This window comes from Felis catus, chromosome B1 (genome assembly GCF_018350175.1).
Source record: "Felis catus isolate Fca126 chromosome B1, F.catus_Fca126_mat1.0, whole genome shotgun sequence".
In the NCBI taxonomy this organism is placed as follows: Eukaryota; Metazoa; Chordata; class Mammalia; order Carnivora; family Felidae; genus Felis; species Felis catus.
In genome coordinates this window covers 74,134,973-74,154,242 of record NC_058371.1, presented here as the reverse complement: position 1 = coordinate 74,154,242, position 19,270 = coordinate 74,134,973, and the positions used below count along the sequence as shown (strand labels likewise).

Sequence of the window (19,270 nt, the reverse complement as noted above, 5' to 3'; positions counted from 1 at the left end):
CTCTAGACTCGAATGGTGTTACGGGAGTATTCTGCCAAACTAGGTGAAAGGTACGCAGAATTTCTCTGTACTATCCTTGGAACTTCCTATGAATCTATAATTATTTCAAAATTAAAAGTGAACAAAAACATTTTAAATATAATAATGAATTTAAATATATTTTCATGGTTTAGGATTAATGGTGTCATGATGGCATTTGCCATTTTAATTGGGTATGAAAAATAATAAAAGTGGTTACATTCTGGAAAAAAAGAATTAAAACATTATTTTGAGGTCTGTAGTTGTTTCCAGACAAAAAAAGTAGATTTTTCTCTAAATTAAGAACAAAGGTTTTGAATCCCCAGACTAAGAGACTATTCTTTTCTCAATTTCTCTGTATAGACACCCAGAAGAATCTAAACATACATGTGCAGACAGGGTTATTCATCCTTGCCAATATGGCCCTGTGCCGAATTTCTGAGACCTCAGAATGCACGGGTTAAATCAGGTAGCATCCAGGTGTCTTTGTGAAGACAGTAGTATTTAGCCGTTTGAATGTGATACTGGTATTACTTCCCAGAAAAAGGACTGAGACTATAAATGCTTTTATTTCTCCATTATATTTATCTTGCTTAATTATGCTAATGTACATCTACATTTGAAAGAGCTATTCTGTTGTGTTGGAAAGCTAGAAGCCAGACTGGGAACCAAGTTCACAAAGCAGTTCTATAGACTACAGGTGCTTAGCTGTTTGTATTGTGGCCCTCCTAGCACCTGCCTAGTCACACTGCCTTGTGAAACACCTATGGGCCAAACAGAATGGTCAAAAGAAACCAGCCTGGGCCTTGTGAAAGAAAAATGTTCCTTGTATTTCATCATGGCAGAAGCTTCTAGCCCAAAAGAAGACTTACTTCATATCCAGATGTACATGTTGTGGGGCACCTGGCTGGCTGAGTTGGTAGGGTGTGTGACTCTTGATCTCAGGGTTGTGAGTTTGAGCCCCACACTGGGTGTAGAGATTACTTAAAAACAAAATATTCTAAAAAACCCACAAATGTACATGTTGAGTTATTGACTTCTTTTTTTTTTTTAATTTTTTTTAATGTTTATTTATTTTTGAGACAGAGAGAGACAGAGCGTGAGCAGGGGAGGGGCAGAGAGAGAGGGAGACACAGATTCTGAAACAGGCTCCAGGCTCTGAGCTGTCAGCACAGAGCCCAACGCGGGTCTTGAACTCACGAACTGTGAGATCATGACCTGAGCCGAAGTCGGACGCTTAACCCACAGAGCCACCCAGGCGCCCCAAGTTATTGACTTCTTATAACTCCTTCTTTTCTGAAAAGGAAGTACCTGGGTGACTCAGTCGGTTAAGCATCTGACTTGGGCTTAGGTCATGATCTCAGGGTTCATGGGTTCAAGCCCTACATCAGGCTCTGTGCTGACAGCTCGGAGCCTGGGGCCGCTTTGGATTCTGTGTCTCCGTCTCTCTCTGCCCCTTCCCACTCGCGCGTGCTCTCTTTCTCTCAAAAATAAATAAACATTTTTAAAAAAATGAAAAGGGTGCGCCTGGGTGGCTCAGTCGGTTGAGCGTCTGACTTCGGCTCAGGTCATGATCTCGAGGTCTGTGAGTTTGAGCCCCGTGTCAGGCTTTGTGCTGACAGCTCAGAGCCTGGAGCCTGCTTTGGATTCTGTATCTCCCTCTCTCTCTGCCCCTCCACTCACTCATGCGCTGTCTCTCTCTCTCTCTCTCTCTGTCAAAAATAAATAAACGTTAAAAATGTTTTCTAATAAATAAAAGAGGTTAGAGTGGGAGAGAGCCAAAGCATAAGAGACTCTTAAAAACTGAGAACAAACTGAGGGTTGATGGCGGGTGGGAGGGAGGGGAGGGTAGGTGATGGACATTGAAGAGGGCATCTTTTGGGATGAGCACTGGGTGTTGTATGGAAACTAATTTGACAATAAATTTCATATAATAAAAAAAATTTTTTTTCTAATAAATTAATTTTTTAAAAACGAAAAGGAAAAAAGATCTTTATTTTCTCATTGTATATTATGACTCAGAACCATTCCTTTGTGGTCTAGTGGCTGATTTTTCTGTCTTATGATTGGGGATAAAAGAGGGATGTGAGGCTGGAAGTGTGGAAAATGAAGGCTGAGAGTAGGAGACAAGGGTCCTTCATTTTCAGGCACCACTGAAGACTATTCCCCTCAAACTGACCACTGTTAAGAATGTAAATGAGGTCTGGTGGCCAGTGGCATGCTCCTTGTCAGTGACTCTGAGGGGTAGAGAGTGAAAGGAGGAAAAGCAAGGTAAGTGGAGTGAAGGATCGGATATATGATCATTACCTAAACGAACCTGTTGGGTTACACGCATGCTTTTGTATTGACAATATGAGCATTAAGGGTTTTCTAACTCCTGTTTCATCATATTACTCTAACTTTTCCTGTAACACTCTGACTTTATATTTTTTACAGGTTTTTGATGGAAGTGGATCATTTTTGTCCTACATTAACACATCGGCCGACCCACTGTATGGCCCCCAGGGCCTGGCCCTGACTTCAGATGGTCATGTTGTGGTTGCAGACTCTGGAAACCACTGTTTCAAGGTCTACCGGTACTTACAGTAGTGGTGGGCAGATGGACCCCCCTCTCCCAAAGGTCTTGCACTATAAACTGGAAGGGATTTCTCGACGCGGGACCAGATTACACTAGACTTTTCATGCTAGAAGGAATCATTGGCGAACTTTCCAAGGTGATTTCTGAATGTAACAATTTCCTTAAAAACTGCATATCTGATTTCTGTAATTCGCCTTTAGGGTTTGAAAGAAGGAAATCCCTTCTACTGAATCTTTGGAAAACGCAGCGTTTCACACCTGTGAACTATGGCTTCTAGGACAGGGATTTATGTAGTTGAACTGATTTTGCAAATCAAGCAAGCACTAAAAAAACCTAGAATATTTAAAGGTGTTTGTTAATCCCGTGAATGGTAGCTTTGGTGCAGAGCCTCCAAAAACAAAACAAAACAAAACAAAACAAAAACAGAATCTGTTGTACTTTATTTAACTTCAATTACAAGACCCGGGGATCTTCTAACCTCACTTTTACAGTCGGTCTTAACTCATGTGACATTTTTTCAGTTATCAGTAACTACATGTAAATTAGGAGCAAATAAGACTGTCTTGCAAAACCCTCCCAGATGTGATTAGGCAGGCCTCTTGAGTTTAGCACTTAAAAACCACTGCACATATCCCATCCTTTCTGGGTTAGATCAAAGATCCTTTTTGTGTGTTCTCACCTTTTCTCTCCTGCTCCCCTTGTATCAAAAAACAGAGTCCATTTTCAGGGAAACCTGAAATTCCGAATGCTTTAAAAAGCATATTACAATAGCAATGCTACCTTTTGGTAAACAAACAGCCCCCCTCAACTCCAGATTAGTGCACTGACATGCGGTCAAGAAAAAGTCAGTCACATTTTATGTGCCATGTTCTCACGTGTCTCTCCTCTTCCACTTCACGAAAGCGAAAGCTTTACCTCCTGCAAAATGTCAGCACATGTAGTAGGACGCCAGTGTCCTAGGACAGAGAACCATAAGTAGCCCTTTGGAGGACGGATGGTGTCAGCCAAAGGCATGTGATTGATTAATGGTTTCCCCTTAGAAAGCAAGTGTTACCAAAGTCGTGTTATCTCGAAAGCATTACAGGTTAAGGGCATGTTACGGTTATTTATCATTGTCTAATGAATAGTAGAGGCATTAAAGGACTATGTATACATGATTAGGGTAAGGTAGAATGTATCATATATATATATATATATATATATATAGCTGAACCTTTGGTGTATTGAAATAGGCAGCACTCTGAAAGACAGAAGCATCGTCCAGCACATCCCTTTACTGAGCAGTTTAAAGCCGTCCCTAGTAGAGCAAGCCCTAAAACAGGTATAATTTTCACCATTTTCCAGGAATGATGGTATTGGCTGACTTTCAGTCAGAAAATGGCCTTCTGTGCTTTCAAAAGCAAAAACAAAACGAAAACAGGTTGAAAGAAAAGGAAACGTTGAACTTTAGTTACTCTTAATTTAAACTAAGTATAAATGGGTTTTGAGAAATGTGAAGAAGAATTTAGTCAATTGTTAATCTGTCTTTGATACTGTAAGGTAAGACGTGGTCTGTTTCCACTGTTTAATTTTCTACTCAGTTCTACCAAATAGGATGTCATGTTTGGCATCTTTGATATGACTTTGGGATCTTTTTCACTGAAAGCACCTTAGAACTGTACTATAAGAAAACATTTCCCATATGTATAATTATGTGTGATGTTTATTGCTTAATTTATAACCCAGTCATTCTCTTAAATATAGGACTTTTTTAAATTTAGAAGGGAAATCTAGCTACTTCCAATTGTCTGTCAAATTTATTATGCCCAAATCAACCTCTCAAAAAAAATGTTTTCAGGAAGATTTACGTTTAGGTTTAGAATTTCTTTTTCTTTTTCCTTTTTTTTTTTTTTTTTTTTAGTTAGGTAGAGTTTTCAAAATATTTGAGACTGTGATAAAGTTATAAAATTCAATAGCATTTTCAGATGTTAAATAAAATACTGTTTCCTAACATCAGCGAACTAAGTCTTTGAATTCAAACACTCGTATTTAATGAATGCTTACTAGGTGCCAGGCACTATTTTAGGCACTGGGGATACAGCAATAGACAAAAGAGACAAAAATCCCCGCCTGCTTGGAGCTTACACTCTAGGGAGGGAATTTCATTTTGCCCTTTACTAACATTCTGCATAAAAGATAAGCTAGACCTTTGATAGGTCCTAGACCGTTTAAAAGAAAACCTTTTAAATTTGTTAAAATAACTTCTGTTTGTTTTCACAAGTAAAAGTGGCTTCCTGTTTAGATTCTGTCACAGGCTATTGGTCTTAAGACTAGTTGACTTAAAAGTGTTTTTTGCACAACATTGAAATTATACTTGTGAATTTAGAAATTAACTAGCCGTCCTACCATATCGGGCTGGGTATCTCAATAATATATTGAATATGAGGCTATTTTTTTTTTAATCTGTCAATATTGGCACAAATTGGAATGGAAGAATAGATAGTTTGATTCAGACTTGTTCCACTATCTGTTACTAAAACACATGTTGTGGGCACTCTAAGAAACACTGTATTTTCCCCTCCAAAATATATAATCATGTATGGTAAAGTATAGATAACATTTCACATTTGGATACATATTAGCATTTACTGTATTTCTTGATGAGCATATTTGAGGAGGGAAAGTGCTGCTGATAAGATAGAGTAGACAAGATTTACATGAAATTTTGTCACATTCTCTGGAAAATGGTTTCTGGTAAACTGAGAAGGATATTAAAATAAGTGATTTTTTTTTTTTTCCTGAGCTATCATTACTGTTTGATTTCTCTTTGTCAAGTGTACAGAACCTGTCATACGTTCATGATAAGTAGCACTGAGAAATTACCCGTTCAAATGTCCCCTGGGCACTTAACGGCAGCATATTGCCAGTTTGAATGTAAAGGTCAGTGACAATGCATTCCCTCCAAAACAGACCTCCCCTGCTGGGCTTGGGGGACGTGGTGACCTGGCCATCCAGAAACACGTGAATAAAAAGCCTTTATGACTGTTCACCATTTTTTAAAATGGTACTTAGTATCTTGATCAAACTTTAGTCTCCAGTAACTAAACAAATCCCCAAGTTTCCTTATTTTAATTTACTCTTTGACTAGATTTGAGACAAATAAATACTACAGGTCCATGCAACTAGAACACAGTTGCTTCTACTACTAAATATACAGGGTATGTCCTCACATGAAGTTGACTGGAATAGCAGTATACTAGCAAGTGTCTATGGATCCTTAACATGGAAGGATTCACATAAATGCTTTGCTAATACCTACTGAGTTAATTGGAGGAAATAGCAAATAAATATTAGGTAATGTGCAGATTACTTCAAAAGGGAAAAACCTTTTTGTACATTTGGACTCTATAGTATCCTCCCTACTCACCAGCTTCTGGAAAGGGAGGAGTATTTTTAGTTTACTAATTTAACAACAAGACATTTCCAAGTAGGAGAACATTGAAGCTGTTTGCTTGAGAACATCATCTAATTTTGCTTAAAATCGAAAGTCGTAATACTGTTGCATTCTGTAAATGTTGCAGGGTTTTAAACTTTACAATTATTTTAATATTTTTGATAACTAGGAATCTAGTATTGCCATAAAGGAAACTAAGTGCCCATTAAAGATTTGTTTGGTATAAATAAATGATTTTTTTTGTTTTGTTTTAAATGACAGTAAGCTACAAATCATGATGTTAATCTTAAACTTTCTGAAGATGAACTGTGTGGCAGTGATTGTGTGGTCTGTTTGTGGAGAATGTATGGAAGCTATTAATATTCTAAAATAGATTAATAAATTGGCTATGTTGTCCCAATGAATGTACAGCACGTCCATTAACTTTCAAAAGCAACACAGCCTTAAACTCAATGCTTTTGCTTTATGACATGGGAATGTTCTGTCATCAACAGAGTGTATTCTTGTAATAGAATTCTTTATATCATTTTCAATTCTATAGCCTTTCAATCCTGTGTATGAGTATAAAGGATTTCTGCTTCCTTTGTTTCTTTTTAAATTTTGTACATTCCATCTTTTTAGGTCTGTTTCATACGTTTTGTGTATAGAACACTAAGTCTTGCGCGCTCTGACATTGATACTGATATATTCTCATTTGTTCTTTTATGAATCGAAATGCTGACTGCCTATTTAAAGAAAAGAATGAACGCTGTGCATCAAAGTGTTTGTATGTCCGTAGCTACATATGTACCACAGTATTTTGGATGCTTTAGTCTACAATAAAACTTTAAATTAATTCTGTCTTGAAACATAGGAGAAACAAGATTCATGTGTATACCTTTACCATGCACAAAATCTCAAATCATTATAATAAAGCTTGTTTTCTCCATTTCCAGGGTGAATGTTTATGTATTGTTTGGTTTTTTAGTAAAGGGAAATGAAGGAATGTTCTACAATACGGGGAAGATGCCAATACCTCAAACAAACTGTTTATAAAAGTGAGAAAAGCATAGTGAAATTTTTGTTGTTTACGATGCTAATAATCAGGTGAGCATTTAGGATGTATCTTAAGCAGGAATTTGGAAAATCATGACATGTATGTCTAGCAAATATATTTAGAAGTCCAAATAGACCCAAAGCAATATGCTTATAATCCTTAAAGAATCACAGGACAGACCTTCTGGCATCAGGGTGGTCACATTTCTAGGGGGTGAAGAACTAGAAAGGGACCTCGCTGCAAATATTGTCTTTAGGTTCCAAAATTTAATTAAAATAAAATTCATTACAATAAAAGTTTTTTTTAGAGGTTAGGGGTTTATTTATTCATTTATTTTTAAAATATTTTATTTATTTTTGAGATAGAGATAACACGAGCAGGGGATAGGCAGAGAGAGAGAGGGGGACAGAGGATCCAAAGTGGGCTCCATGCTGAGAGCAGACAGCCTGATGTGGGGCTCAAACTCACCAACTTTGAGATATAACCTGACTGAACCACCTAGGCTCCCCTACAATACAGTTTTTTATATTCCATCAAGCTAATGGCCAAGCATTTCGAGCAGTACTCACAACATCTAAAGATTACGTCCAGACAGGCCTCTGGAGGCTTGGTTGTAAAGTAACCTGATGATAAATGTACAAATAATAGGGTATCACTATGTCATATCCTTCCAAAGAAGATAGTTTCAACTGGCTTTTTTTTTTTTAACGTTTATTTATTTTTGAGAGAGAGAGAGAGAGAGAGAGAGTGAGTGGGGAGGGGCAGAGGGGGAGGGAGACAGAATCCAAAGCAGGTTCCAGTCTCTGAGCTGTCAGCACGGAGCCTGAAGTAGGGCTCGAACCCACAGACTGAGATCATGACCTGAGCCAAAGTCGGAAGCTGAACTGACTGAGCCAGCCAGGTGCCCTGGCTTTCATAAATCGAATAAAATTTACATTGGTCTCTATTCATAATGTCAAAGTTGTCATTTTAATACTGCTAACCTATAGGTCAGGTATCTTCCCCACAAGACTTAAGGGCAGATAAGCTCTCAACTTGAGTGGTGTATGGGTTTGATATTTGATCTTTTGTTCTCCTATAACGGACTCTTGTCTTTCTTCATTAATTATAAATAAGCCATGGCCTTACATATATATGCATAGAACTTTTTTATTTATAGGCTTTTTGATTTTTCATTAAGTCTGGAATACTAAAATTTTCTTTTGAGTATCCTTTGTGAACAATGGAGGGACACAACAAAAATTTCTTGTTTTGTTTTTTTGGAGGGTTAAAAAAACCTCTAATAGTTTGTAACTCTACAAGAGGAGACTAAGTCAGTCTTGGAAGGACAGATGAAATAGAAATGAGAAAAAGGCCAAACATGTAACTGCGGATATTGGTTTTATTTAATCCTGCGTCCATTCTTCACTTATTTTTTCTTTAAACCAAGCAGGCACCATTGCCATCATGGGCCATTTGGAGATTTTCAGATGCAGAGAGCATGGCATTCCTGATAAAAGCCAGTTGTCCCACGTTTAAGCATCTCTCAAATTATCCTTTGAGAACTCATTTCCTATAAAACCAGCTGCACTCCTTTCCAGAGCGGCCAAGTTCAACTAAAGCTGCAGTGTATTAGTTACCCTAAGTGAAGAGGCAGGAAGGGCAAATGATATTCTATCCTCTACCCCACGCTACTGCCTTTTTTTGTTGTTGCTGTCATTGGACAAATGTCTAAGCACTTGTGATACACCAGGGTTTAAGGTAGGTGTAAGGGATATAAAGATGAGGTAAAGCCTGTGGCCTCTAAGAGCTTGCAGTTTGGTTAGTGAACCAGGCCAGGTAATTATAATACCATGAGCTGCTTTTATATGCATTCATTAGCAAATATTTACTGAGTCTAGTATGTTCTAGCCACTAGGGAACAGCAGCAAACTAAAAAGTCCCTAGTCTCATGGAGCTTTAATTCTACTGGAATGAAACTTACATCAATGTGTGTGTGTGTGTGTGTGTGTTCATGTTCAGTGTGTGTATATATATACATATGTGTGTGTGTGTGCGTGTGTGAAGATATATATAATATATAATGGCTGGCTACATAATTTGTGGGGGCTGATGCAAAATGAAAATGCAGGAACCCTCCTTCAAAAAGAATGTAAAAGGCTTTTTCCTTTTTTCCGTGGCCTCTTGACCTGTGGTGGTGGTTTTTATTTGCTATTTAATGTCCTGTTCCCTGGGGCATAGGGATACATGCTGTCTAAGTAGAGACCCTCATGGGCACCTAGGGCCCCACACCATGACTCAGACTTCCCTATGGCTTGGGCCCGGGCCTCCTGCCAGGAATGGAGGGTGGCAGGAGTCACTGGATGGGACTGAGGGAACTGGCAGGTAAGAACTTGCCCCAGAGGAAGGCAGAGGGCTGGTGTTGCCGCCGGACCACTTATGAGCCAACACTTGGTAAAAGATGGCGAGAGAGCATGAGGTGTCCAGGAAAGAACAAGTAGTTCAATGTCATGAGGCCACAGGATGCTCAAGAAGAAATGAGGAGAAATGAGACTGGGCTGCAAAAAGGAGTAAGTTCCTTACTGTGCCTGTTCTACCAGATGGAATGATTAGAAACTATGATACAGAGCAAATTAAGGTAAGAGCCATAAGAGAAGTGTTAATAAAACACAAGGGAAGTTCTGAGTTATCACATGATTCATGGGCACAATCCTGCTTTATGCCACATAATTATAAATAACAGTCCCTTTCGTTCTCAGATGTGCCCCATTTGGATGATAAATTGTATACTTACTCTACACCAGTGTTGCTCAACCTTTTTTCCATTATCATCCTCCTAAGGAGCTCTCTTACACATTTTTTCCTAATCTCCCCTACCCCCGCTCCATGAAATGTTACTACCAGAGATGTACCGTGTATCTGTTTATGTACTATGGCCCTTTGGAGAGCCACAGACCATCTGAGATTTTTCCAGCTTCCAGGAGCCCTCGTTGAAACCGATGCTCTGCAAAAATGATACAATAGCATTGTCATTTTTAACTCAGGGGATGTGGGATGACTGAGAAGTTGATAACGGTGACTATTTCTTGGGGCACCTGGGTGGCTCAGTCGGTTGGGCATCCGACTCTTGGTTTCGACTCTGGTCATGATCTCTCAGTTCGTGAGTTCGAGCCCCACATCAGGCTGTCTACTGTCATTGCGGAGCCCACTTTGGATCCTCTGCCCCCCATCCCTCCCCCACTCATGCACTCTCTTTTTCTCTCAAAAATAAACATTAAAAAAAATTTTTTTTTAATTTTTTTTTTCAACGTTTATTTATTTTTCAGACACAGAGAGACAGAGCATGAACGGGGGAGGGGCAGAGAGAGAGGGAGACACAGAATCAGAAACAGGCTCCAGGCTCTGAGCCATCAGCCCAGAGCCCGACGAGGGGCTCGAACTCACGGACCGCGAGATCGTGACCTGGCTGAAGTCGGACGCTTAACCGACTGCGCCACCCAGGCGCCCCCCAAAAAAATTTTTTTTAATGTTGACTATTTCTTATTTGAAATGTTCTCCTTTCACGGTTTTTCATTCTCCTCCTTTTCCTACCTTGTAGACTTTTCCCTCTGTCTTTTCCAAATTACTTTCTTTTCCTGCTTCCTTAATAAGACGTTTCTTCTAGAGGTCATGCTTTTCAGAATTTCAAGGAAGGGCCATGAGAAGGTTATCTTCAGTTTGGAGTATATTTCCTGAGAAAGCAAGGGAACCGGAGACAGGAGAATGTGTCTCTTCTCCTTGGGGGTGTCATTCTGAGGTCTGGTATTCTAAAATGGGTGCACATCTGGAATCTCAGAGAAGTGTAACTACAATTCAGGGCCATTTAGGATACAGCTACTGTTCAATGAGTAACCCACTCTATGTGCACTTAGTACTCATCTTTCCCAAGAGAAGACCCAATTGAGTCAATTTGTCACTGTCCAAGGCTACCTTGGCCACCTCAAAGGCAAGGGGCTTGCTCTATGTTCACCCTGTACGCTCTGCCTTTGGCACGAGCGCCTAGCCCTGGTCTAGTCAGGCATGGCCCAGATGGCAGAGAGTTCATTAGATGGAATGGCAAGAACCACACCTGTGTGTAGCAAGAATGCCGGGGGTTTAAAGACAGAACGTGGCCAACGGCCTGGAAGGCACCTAGAGAGTCAGAGCGTCCTCTCCAGTGGAGTTCTGTCCTCAGATCTCATCTCTCCTGTGTTCTTTCCTTCCACAAAGGAGATTTAAAAGATTTTTAAATACCCACACAGAGAAGTGCACACATGTTTAGTGGTTTTGCTCCTTTCGCATCTCACCCTTGCTGCCTCCTCACTCCCAAATAAATTACCAGCACGTCTTTGTCTCAAGCTCTGTTTTGGGGGAAACTCAGGGGATTCTGGGTTTCCAGGTTCCCAGTCTAGAAGAGGGGTTGTGACAGGTGGGCACATCTCTTTGGCCCTGCAGATTCCTTGCCTGTGGGGAGGCAAGGAGTAAGGGCAACAGGTCCCTCTGTAGAGCAGGGTCTTGGGCAAGGGTGCTGAGATGGAAGAGCAGTTCTGACTAAAACAAACCCCTTACTGGTGTGACCTGTCTGGTTCATGCAGGCAGCAGATAAAGTAAAAAGAATGAACTTCATGTATGCTTAAGGATTTTGTAAAACACACATTTGAACAATAAACAAATGCCATCTGGGTACAAAAACAGATGCTAGATGGTGGATACGGGATCCCAAGTCATGGGTTCCTCTCAGATGCTGCAAATATTTATCTACCATACTTAAAAACCTCTATACTACATCTGCCTGCTCCATAATATTACAAAACTTGGGGTATCTCTAGACATCATTAAAAGATAAACTGAGGCATATTAAAGATTTTAGGAGTCTGAGCAAAATCAGTTTTTTTTTTAATTATTTTTTAACGTTTTTATTTATTTTTGAGACAGAGAGAGACAGAGCATGAACGGGGGAGGGACACAGAGAGAGGGAGACACAGAATCAGAAGCAGGCTCCAGGCTCTGAGCCATCAGCCCAGAGCCCCACGCGGGGCTCGAACTCATGGACCGTGAGATCGTGACCTGAGCTGAAGTCGGACGCTCAACCGACTGAGCCACCCAGGCGCCCCTGAGCAAAATCAGTTCTAATCAGGCAGTGCCAAACCGGAAGTGGGTAGGACTGCTCTGGCGACGGGAGCCCGCGGAATGACTTACATAGGGTACAGAACCAAAGGAATTATTCGATTCACTAAAGCTTAAAGTCGTGTTGACTGATGCAATTGTCGTTAGTGTTCTGATTTCCTAACCTCAGGGCATTTACAGGCTTAGATTTTGGTTTGCCCTTGTAGGCTGCCGCAGCATTAGAGCCACACAGTAGAGTCTAATGGCTTCCTTGTTTAATTTAACACATCCGGATGGTATATATGATAATTTCAAATTTCTATTGGTAAGGATAATGAATGGGAAAGCATTACCCAATACAAATAAGATTAAAAAAAAATTTTTTTTTGCTAACATTTATTTATTTTTTGAGAGTCAGAGAGAGGCAGAGCACGAGCAGGGGAGGTGCAGAGAGAGGGAGACACAGAATCGGAAGCAGGCTCCAGGCTCTGAGCTGTGAGCACGGAGCCCGATGCGGGGCTTGAACCCACAAACTGTGAGATCATGACCTGAGCCGAAGTCAGTCGCCCAACCGACCGAGCCACCCAGGTGCCCCAATAATTAAGATTTTATTTTTTTTATTTAAAAAAAAAATTTTTTACCATTTATTTGTTTTTGAGACAGAGAGAGACAGAGCATGAACAGGGGAGGGGCAGAGAGAGAGGGAGACACAGAATCTGAAACAGGCTCCAGGCAGGCTCTGAGCGGTCAGCACAGAGCCCGACGCGGGGCTCAAACTCACGGACTGTGAGATCATGACCTGAGCCGAAGTCGGACGCTTAACCGACCAAGCCACCCAGGCGCCCCTAAGATTTTAATAAAATAAAGTATCCTTTGATTTTTCAACTGAAAACTATATCCAGTTATCCCCAAGTCAATGAAGAGACGGTGTTCTTAAATACCTCGTACATTTATGTGATACACATTTATTGAGCGTTGACCATCTGTTGGGCACTGTGCTAGGTCTTGGTGACACCAAGATCATTGGCTTAACCTCTGCCACAGAAAGGAGTTTGATGTTACAGGGAAGCTGTCCAAGAAAACAGTTATAGAATGAATGTGGGGTGCTATGATAAAAGTGCAGATTGCTGGGGCGCCTGGGTGGCTCAGTCGGTTAAGCGTCCGACTTCGGCTCAGGTCATGATTTCGCAGCCCGTGAGTTCAAGCCCCGCGTCGGGCTCTGTGCTGACAGCTCAGAGCCTGGAGCCTGTTTCAGATTCTGTGTCTCCCTCTCTCTGACCCTCCCCTGTTCATGCTCTGTCTCTGTCTCAAAAATAAATAAACGTTAAAAAAAATTTTTAAAAATTGCAGATTGCTATAGCATACTCTATACTCTATACTCTATATACTATACTCTGCGTATAGCATACACATACGCAGAAGACACTCTATCAGCTTGTGCCCTGGGAGAGGGGAAGCACGGAAAAAGATTTCTGAAGCGAATCATGTCAGATCTCCCAGACATATGAGCTATCTAAAGGGAGATTAGAATAAGCCAAATGGAAAAAGGCCATTCCTGATGGGGGGAAGAGGTATGGCAGTTCGAGAGCCAAGTAAGGCAACTCTTCCCACAAGCATCACCTTTATGATTTTTGTCAAATCTATATATCACCAGTGCAATTACTTAATATTTTCTTAAATATCATTTTTGGTTTTTTGACATACTTCATCCAAATCTAGAGAAATGCATGAGAACTCTGGAGTATAATGTGCTACTTATACTTTTTCTAGTACATATTAAAACATGTATTAAATGGCTACCCATTTACTATTTTAAAATCATCTCATGTACCATCAATCATATGGTATCCTAATGCACCCTAGGGAAAACTAAATCAATGGAACTCTAAGCAATCAATATAACCCTTCCCTTGCTTATGTTTCTTTTCTTTCTTTCTTTTTCTTTTTTTCTTTCTTTCTTTTTTTTTTTTAGTGCTTACTTATTTATTTTGAGAGAGAGAGAGAGTCTGAACAGGGATGGGGCAGAGAGAAGGAGATAGAGAGAGAATCCTATGCATGCTCAGATCTCAAACCCACAAACTGTGAGATCATGACCTGAGTGGAGATCAAGAGTCAGAAACTCAACCCACTGAACCACTCAGGCGCCCCTTGCTTCTGTTTCTTAAAAAAAAAAAAAAAAAAAAAAAAAAAAAAAAAAAAAAAAAAAAAAAAAAAAAAAAAAAAAATTAATGTTTATTATTTTTTAAAAAAATTTTAACGTTTATTTATTATTGAGAGACAGAGAGAGACACTGAGCATGAGCAGGGGAGGGGCAGAGAGAGGGGAAGACACAGAATCTGAATCAGGCTTCAGGATCGGAGCTGTTAGCACAGAGGCTGATGAGGGGCTCGAACTCACAAACCACCAGATCGTGACCTGAGCCAAAGTCAGTAGCTCAACCAACTGAGCCACCCAGGCGCCCCTGTTTATTTATTTTTGAGAGAGACAGAGACAGAATGCGAGTGGGTTAGGGGCAGAGAGAGAGGGAGACACAGAATCCCAAGCGGGCTCCAGGCTCCAAGCTGTCAGCACAGAGCCCAACACAGGGCTTGAACTCACGAACTGCGAGATCATGACCTGAGCCCAAAGCTCAACCGACTGAGCCACCCGGTGCCCCGTCTTTGCTTCTGTTTCTTAAAGAAGCAATAAGAGATAAAAATTCTCACTTTAGATGCCGCTCTATGTTTTCGGTAAAATTACTGTACTTTAAAATGGTTCAAAATAACGTACAATAATTTTCAAAATAACTGATAAGTCTGAGTTAATTTTGTAGCGCCTTTAGGCTAACACACCGGAGCTTCAGACCTGAATATTCATGTATTTTCAGGTCGTGAGGTAGCAGCTTTTCCACAGCTCTCATTTGAAGCTCATTATTTGGTTTATTGAAAACAAATAAACCTAAGGGGAAAACAGACAACACAAAGCGATATTTAAAAACTGGGAAAACACTGAAGAGAGCTGCAACGAAGAGGGGTAAAATTAGGAGAGAACAAAGTCCGCCCTAGGCTGGGCAAATCCGGGTGGATGGGGCAGCGCTTCCTTCCTCGACAGCCAAACCGCCTCTATTTTTTAAGGCCAACTTTAGGCCGGGTTTCTGCAGCGCGAGGAAAACGTGCCCTAAAGTGAGGGCTTAAGACTTTCTAAAAAAAGGTGTCACATTCTACATCATGAGAGCAGAGGCAGGAGCGCGGAGAGACCAGTCCAAGCAGCGCCCTGGCCGACCCCGCCCCTCTCCGGCCTGCCGCTCCGCCGAGCCGCCAGGGGTCGCCGCGCACCGTTGGAGCGGAGGTCGGCCCCCGTCCCACCTCTTCCTGGTCGCTGCTCCGCCCCCTGGCGGTGTCCGCGCCAAAATCAAACCGGTCTAGTCCCGCCCCGCCCCTCGCTTCGCGCAGGCCCAGCCTTCGGAAGATCCGCTATGGTAAGAACTGAGGCCGAGCTCCAGGGTCCCGCTCCTTCCCACTCTCGAGGCGGCGGAGCTCCTCGGCAGCTTGAGGCCCCGGCGGGGCTTCGGGGGCTTGGCTCCCATGGAGGGGCCGCCAGGTCGACGCGGGCGGAGCCCAGAGGCTGAGGCGTGGCCCCAGGCCTGCTACCCCTACGCCGCGGGGCGTCCGCCGCCTTCCCGCCCTTGCGCGCCCCGCGCTGTCCCCAGAGCCTTCCAAGGCGGGTTAGGTTAAAATTCGGAGGCGTTCGCGAAAGTCACCCGAGTGTCTCACAAACTTAGCGACCTGTCCAAAGCACGAGTCGCTTCAGAACCATTGCACCAGGCTCCCCGGATTCTGCTGCCAAAGGTGCAGCCTCTTAGGAAGAACCGGGAAAGGTGCGAGCGAGCCGGCATCTTGGGTCCTAGACGAGTGCTATGTATCATGGTTTGTAGAGCACGTTTCTGAGTGGCTCACGGTTTCAGAAGTAACGAATCTTCACTTTATGCCAGTAAGATTTCTTTGAAAATCCGTTGTTCTTTTACCAAAGGGCTGGAATCGATGTCCTTTTGTGCTCTGAACTGCTGGTTGGTAAGGAGTTAGTCCGTTTATTAGGGAAGCACTGCGCTGAGTTAGCCTTCCCTGCATACCATGGTAGGTTAAGTCCTGGTAAGATTCCAAGGCGTGCTTGTATCTTTGTGAATTTAATGTCTTTTAGCTCGTCCAATCATTAAAAACAATTTTTTTTATTATTATTTTTTTAATTTGAGAGAGAGAACGCGAGCGGGGGAGAGGGTTAGAGTGAGGGAGAGAGAGCGAGACTCCCAAGTAGGCTCCATGCTCAGCCCAGGGCCGGTGGCGGGGCCTGATCCTAAGACCCCCGGATCATGACCTGAGCCGAAATTAAGAGCTGGAGGCCCAACCGACTGAGCCACCCAGAAGCCCCTCATCAAATCATTTCCATAAACTTCAGTTTCATGTCATTTTTTTTCTGCCTCTGTTGGCAGAGAATCAACATCTAATTAAATGAATCTAAGATTTTAATATCTTAATTTAGTTAAGTGGCCGTTATTTTGCTGGGCAAGGATCTAGGTTGTATGGTACTTATTTGAAGATACTTGTCCAGATGTAATTACAACTGATAACGGCTTCTTTGTGGTTAAACTAACAACGCAGCCACCTGGGCATAAAACGATCTCAGAAGCCAAACAGGAGCACACTTCAATCTGTTACCCATGCTGTGTGGTAGTGTATTTCTCAGTAGTGTTACTGGCCTAACACAACTGACCATTGAGAACTATGCAGCACAAATGCATTAACTTTATCCTTTTACCTAATGTCTCTTTACATACGAATCACCTTCTGATTCTAAATGGTAATAATGCTGTTAACTATTTCCAGATGCTTACCTCTGATAATGGAGAAACATGAAATAGAATAAAACTTGGAGATACATCCTATTTTTTAAATGTATGCTCAGGAAGTACGTTTAGTGTTATGTTGATCAAAGACAACGTTTTGTTCCCTTTCCTGATGGTGGATTAATCCCAGTTTTGATTCGGTTGGGCTTGGTGGGTAAACAAGTACAGGCATATATTTGGAATTGGAGAGATGTAACGTACTCTGCCACTTCTGAGGGCAACAGATATCATCTGCTTTTAATTTTTCAAAGTTGTATTGTAATTGGTAAACAGAGCTGATTTTGGGAATCTGTAACTCCTAATTGGAGAAGGTTCCTTAGATGTATGGCTTTTTAAGTGGTTTAAAATACAGGTTTCCCCCACTCTTTGAAAGAGTAGTGTTCCTATGAAGCCTTTTGTCATCTGAAATGATGTAAGGGGAAGCAGCAGCAGCAATTATTAATTTGTATGGAAAAAAAATATTTTCTTTTAAAATTTTTTTAACGTTTTATTTATTTTTGAGACAGGGAGAGACAGAGCATGAACAGGGGAGGGTCAGAGAGAGGGAGACACAGAATCTGAAACAGGCTCCAGGCTCTGAGCTGTCAGCACAGAGCCCGACGCAGGGCTCGAACTCACGGACCGCGAAATCATGACCTGAGCCGAAGTCGGCCGCTTAACCGACTGAGCCACCCAGGCGCCTGGGAAAAAAAAAATCTTTGAGCATTTCTGAAACCTAAAAAAAAAAAAAACCCTCTTAGGCTTTTCTCTTTTTTAATTTTTTAAAACTTTAAAGAATTTTTTTCTCTCTCTTAGGCTTTTCACATACCCTAGGATATACATCTTGCCAGTGCAGCTACTCATAGACACAGTTCAAAACTGTGGTGGCTTATGCTTGACATGCTGAATGTAGTTCCCAGGGAAGGAGCTTGGTGGAGCCGTTCCTAAACCAAACGCTGAACACTGGTTCTTCACTTTTTGTCTTTTTTCCGTACAAGTGAAAATGCTCTTAGGATTTCTTTTGGTTAGTGAAAATAGGTACTAATGTAAGTCTTCTGAAAAGTGGGGATAGCTATATGTTAGTTGACCAGGAAGCTTTGTTGTCCTCAGGTCAAGTCTTGAGTCCCCTTACTTACTAATTTGAATGTATATACATATTTGAATATATATATTCAATATATCTTTATTTGAATATATAGATATCTATACCTATATATATATATACTAATTTGAATATATCTCTAACTTATGTTGTCAGCAGATTTTCTTTAATGTTAACTATTAAGTAAGCCCTTGTTGATTTTTTTTTTGGAGAAATTTCTAGATATGAATTAGTATGGTATCCTTTTACGTTAGTTATTTTCATTCTGGCCATGATACTCTCCTACTGTGGTTAATAATAAAAACTATTTCTAGTCATAAAAGAGACTGATGAGTAAATTAGCCTGAAAACAATGTTAATGGGTAATACAGCTCATCCATGTTTCCTGAGTAACTTTCATCGCTTCTGAACTGATATGAACTTTCCTAAAACTGTGTGCCTCCAGGACACTAGACTCTCCTCATTGTCTGCTTCTGGTGGGCGGATTGTTGTGGAGTCCATGAGTCTCTCCAAGGAGCTGTTTAATAATACCAAAATGTTAGGACCTATTTAAAGCTTTGGATCTGTTTTCCACTGATGTAGCTACAGACTAGTCCTAAAGGGATCCTCGCTGCCACCCAGTACCCCTGACCTGTCGCTAGATTCTGGGGTGAGAAGAGCAGTGTTCTCAACCCTGGGGAGTTAAAGCACCTGGAGAGGCTTTGTAAGATATGCATGCCCAGACCAAGGTCTGGTCTCAGAGATTCTGATTCAGTTCATATGGCATGTGCCTTGGTATCAGTATTTTTGAAAAGCTCCTGAGATACTTCTAATGGCAGTTTGAAACCCATTGGACTAGAAAAATGAACCAAAAGAGCCTTCTAACTGGGTGTGGATTTCATGCTTGGTTGTTTTGATACTGCTGAGGCCAGTGCGAAGGGAGGCTAATTAAAGCAGTATTTAATGCCAGCTGTTGACTCCAGGTTTAGCAAATAGATCTATATGGTTTTTTGGAGCTTTTCCACCTGAGATTTCTGTGATTTATCTCTCCAGGAAAGGCCATAAATGGTTAGCACAGAATTCTTTATTATTAATTTACCCTGTGTCATATATGGGACTGCAGAGGATGTTGTGGGGTTTGGGAGCCTGAACAGTCTCAAAGT

General features: G+C 41.3%; 2 protein-coding genes across 11 annotated transcripts in view; both read left to right on the top strand.

Moving 5' to 3' along the window:
- Window positions 1–6,957, top strand: part of TRIM2 (tripartite motif containing 2) — a 119,631-nt gene extending 112,674 nt beyond the window's left edge. For all 8 annotated transcript variants that reach the window (XM_019828831.3, XM_011281615.4, XM_019828832.3 and 5 more), the window contains one exon: window positions 2,455–6,957. In XM_019828831.3, the coding sequence (XP_019684390.1) occupies window positions 2,455–2,607 (153 nt within the window). In that variant the 3' untranslated portion in view covers window positions 2,608–6,957. The remainder of the gene's footprint in view (window positions 1–2,454) is intronic.
- An 8,488-nt stretch (window positions 6,958–15,445) lies between these two features.
- The window catches only part of MND1 (meiotic nuclear divisions 1), a 64,753-nt gene continuing 60,928 nt past the window's right edge, over window positions 15,446–19,270 (top strand). Inside the window, exon 1 of one of the 3 annotated variants that reach the window (XM_023252755.2) lies at window positions 15,446–15,625. In XM_023252755.2, coding sequence (XP_023108523.1) covers window positions 15,623–15,625 — 3 coding nt within the window. In that variant the 5' untranslated portion in view covers window positions 15,446–15,622. Of the gene's footprint in view, window positions 15,626–15,827; window positions 16,138–19,270 lie in introns of those variants that run through there. The other 2 variants (XM_023252756.2, XM_011281614.4) reach the window with 2 other exon arrangements.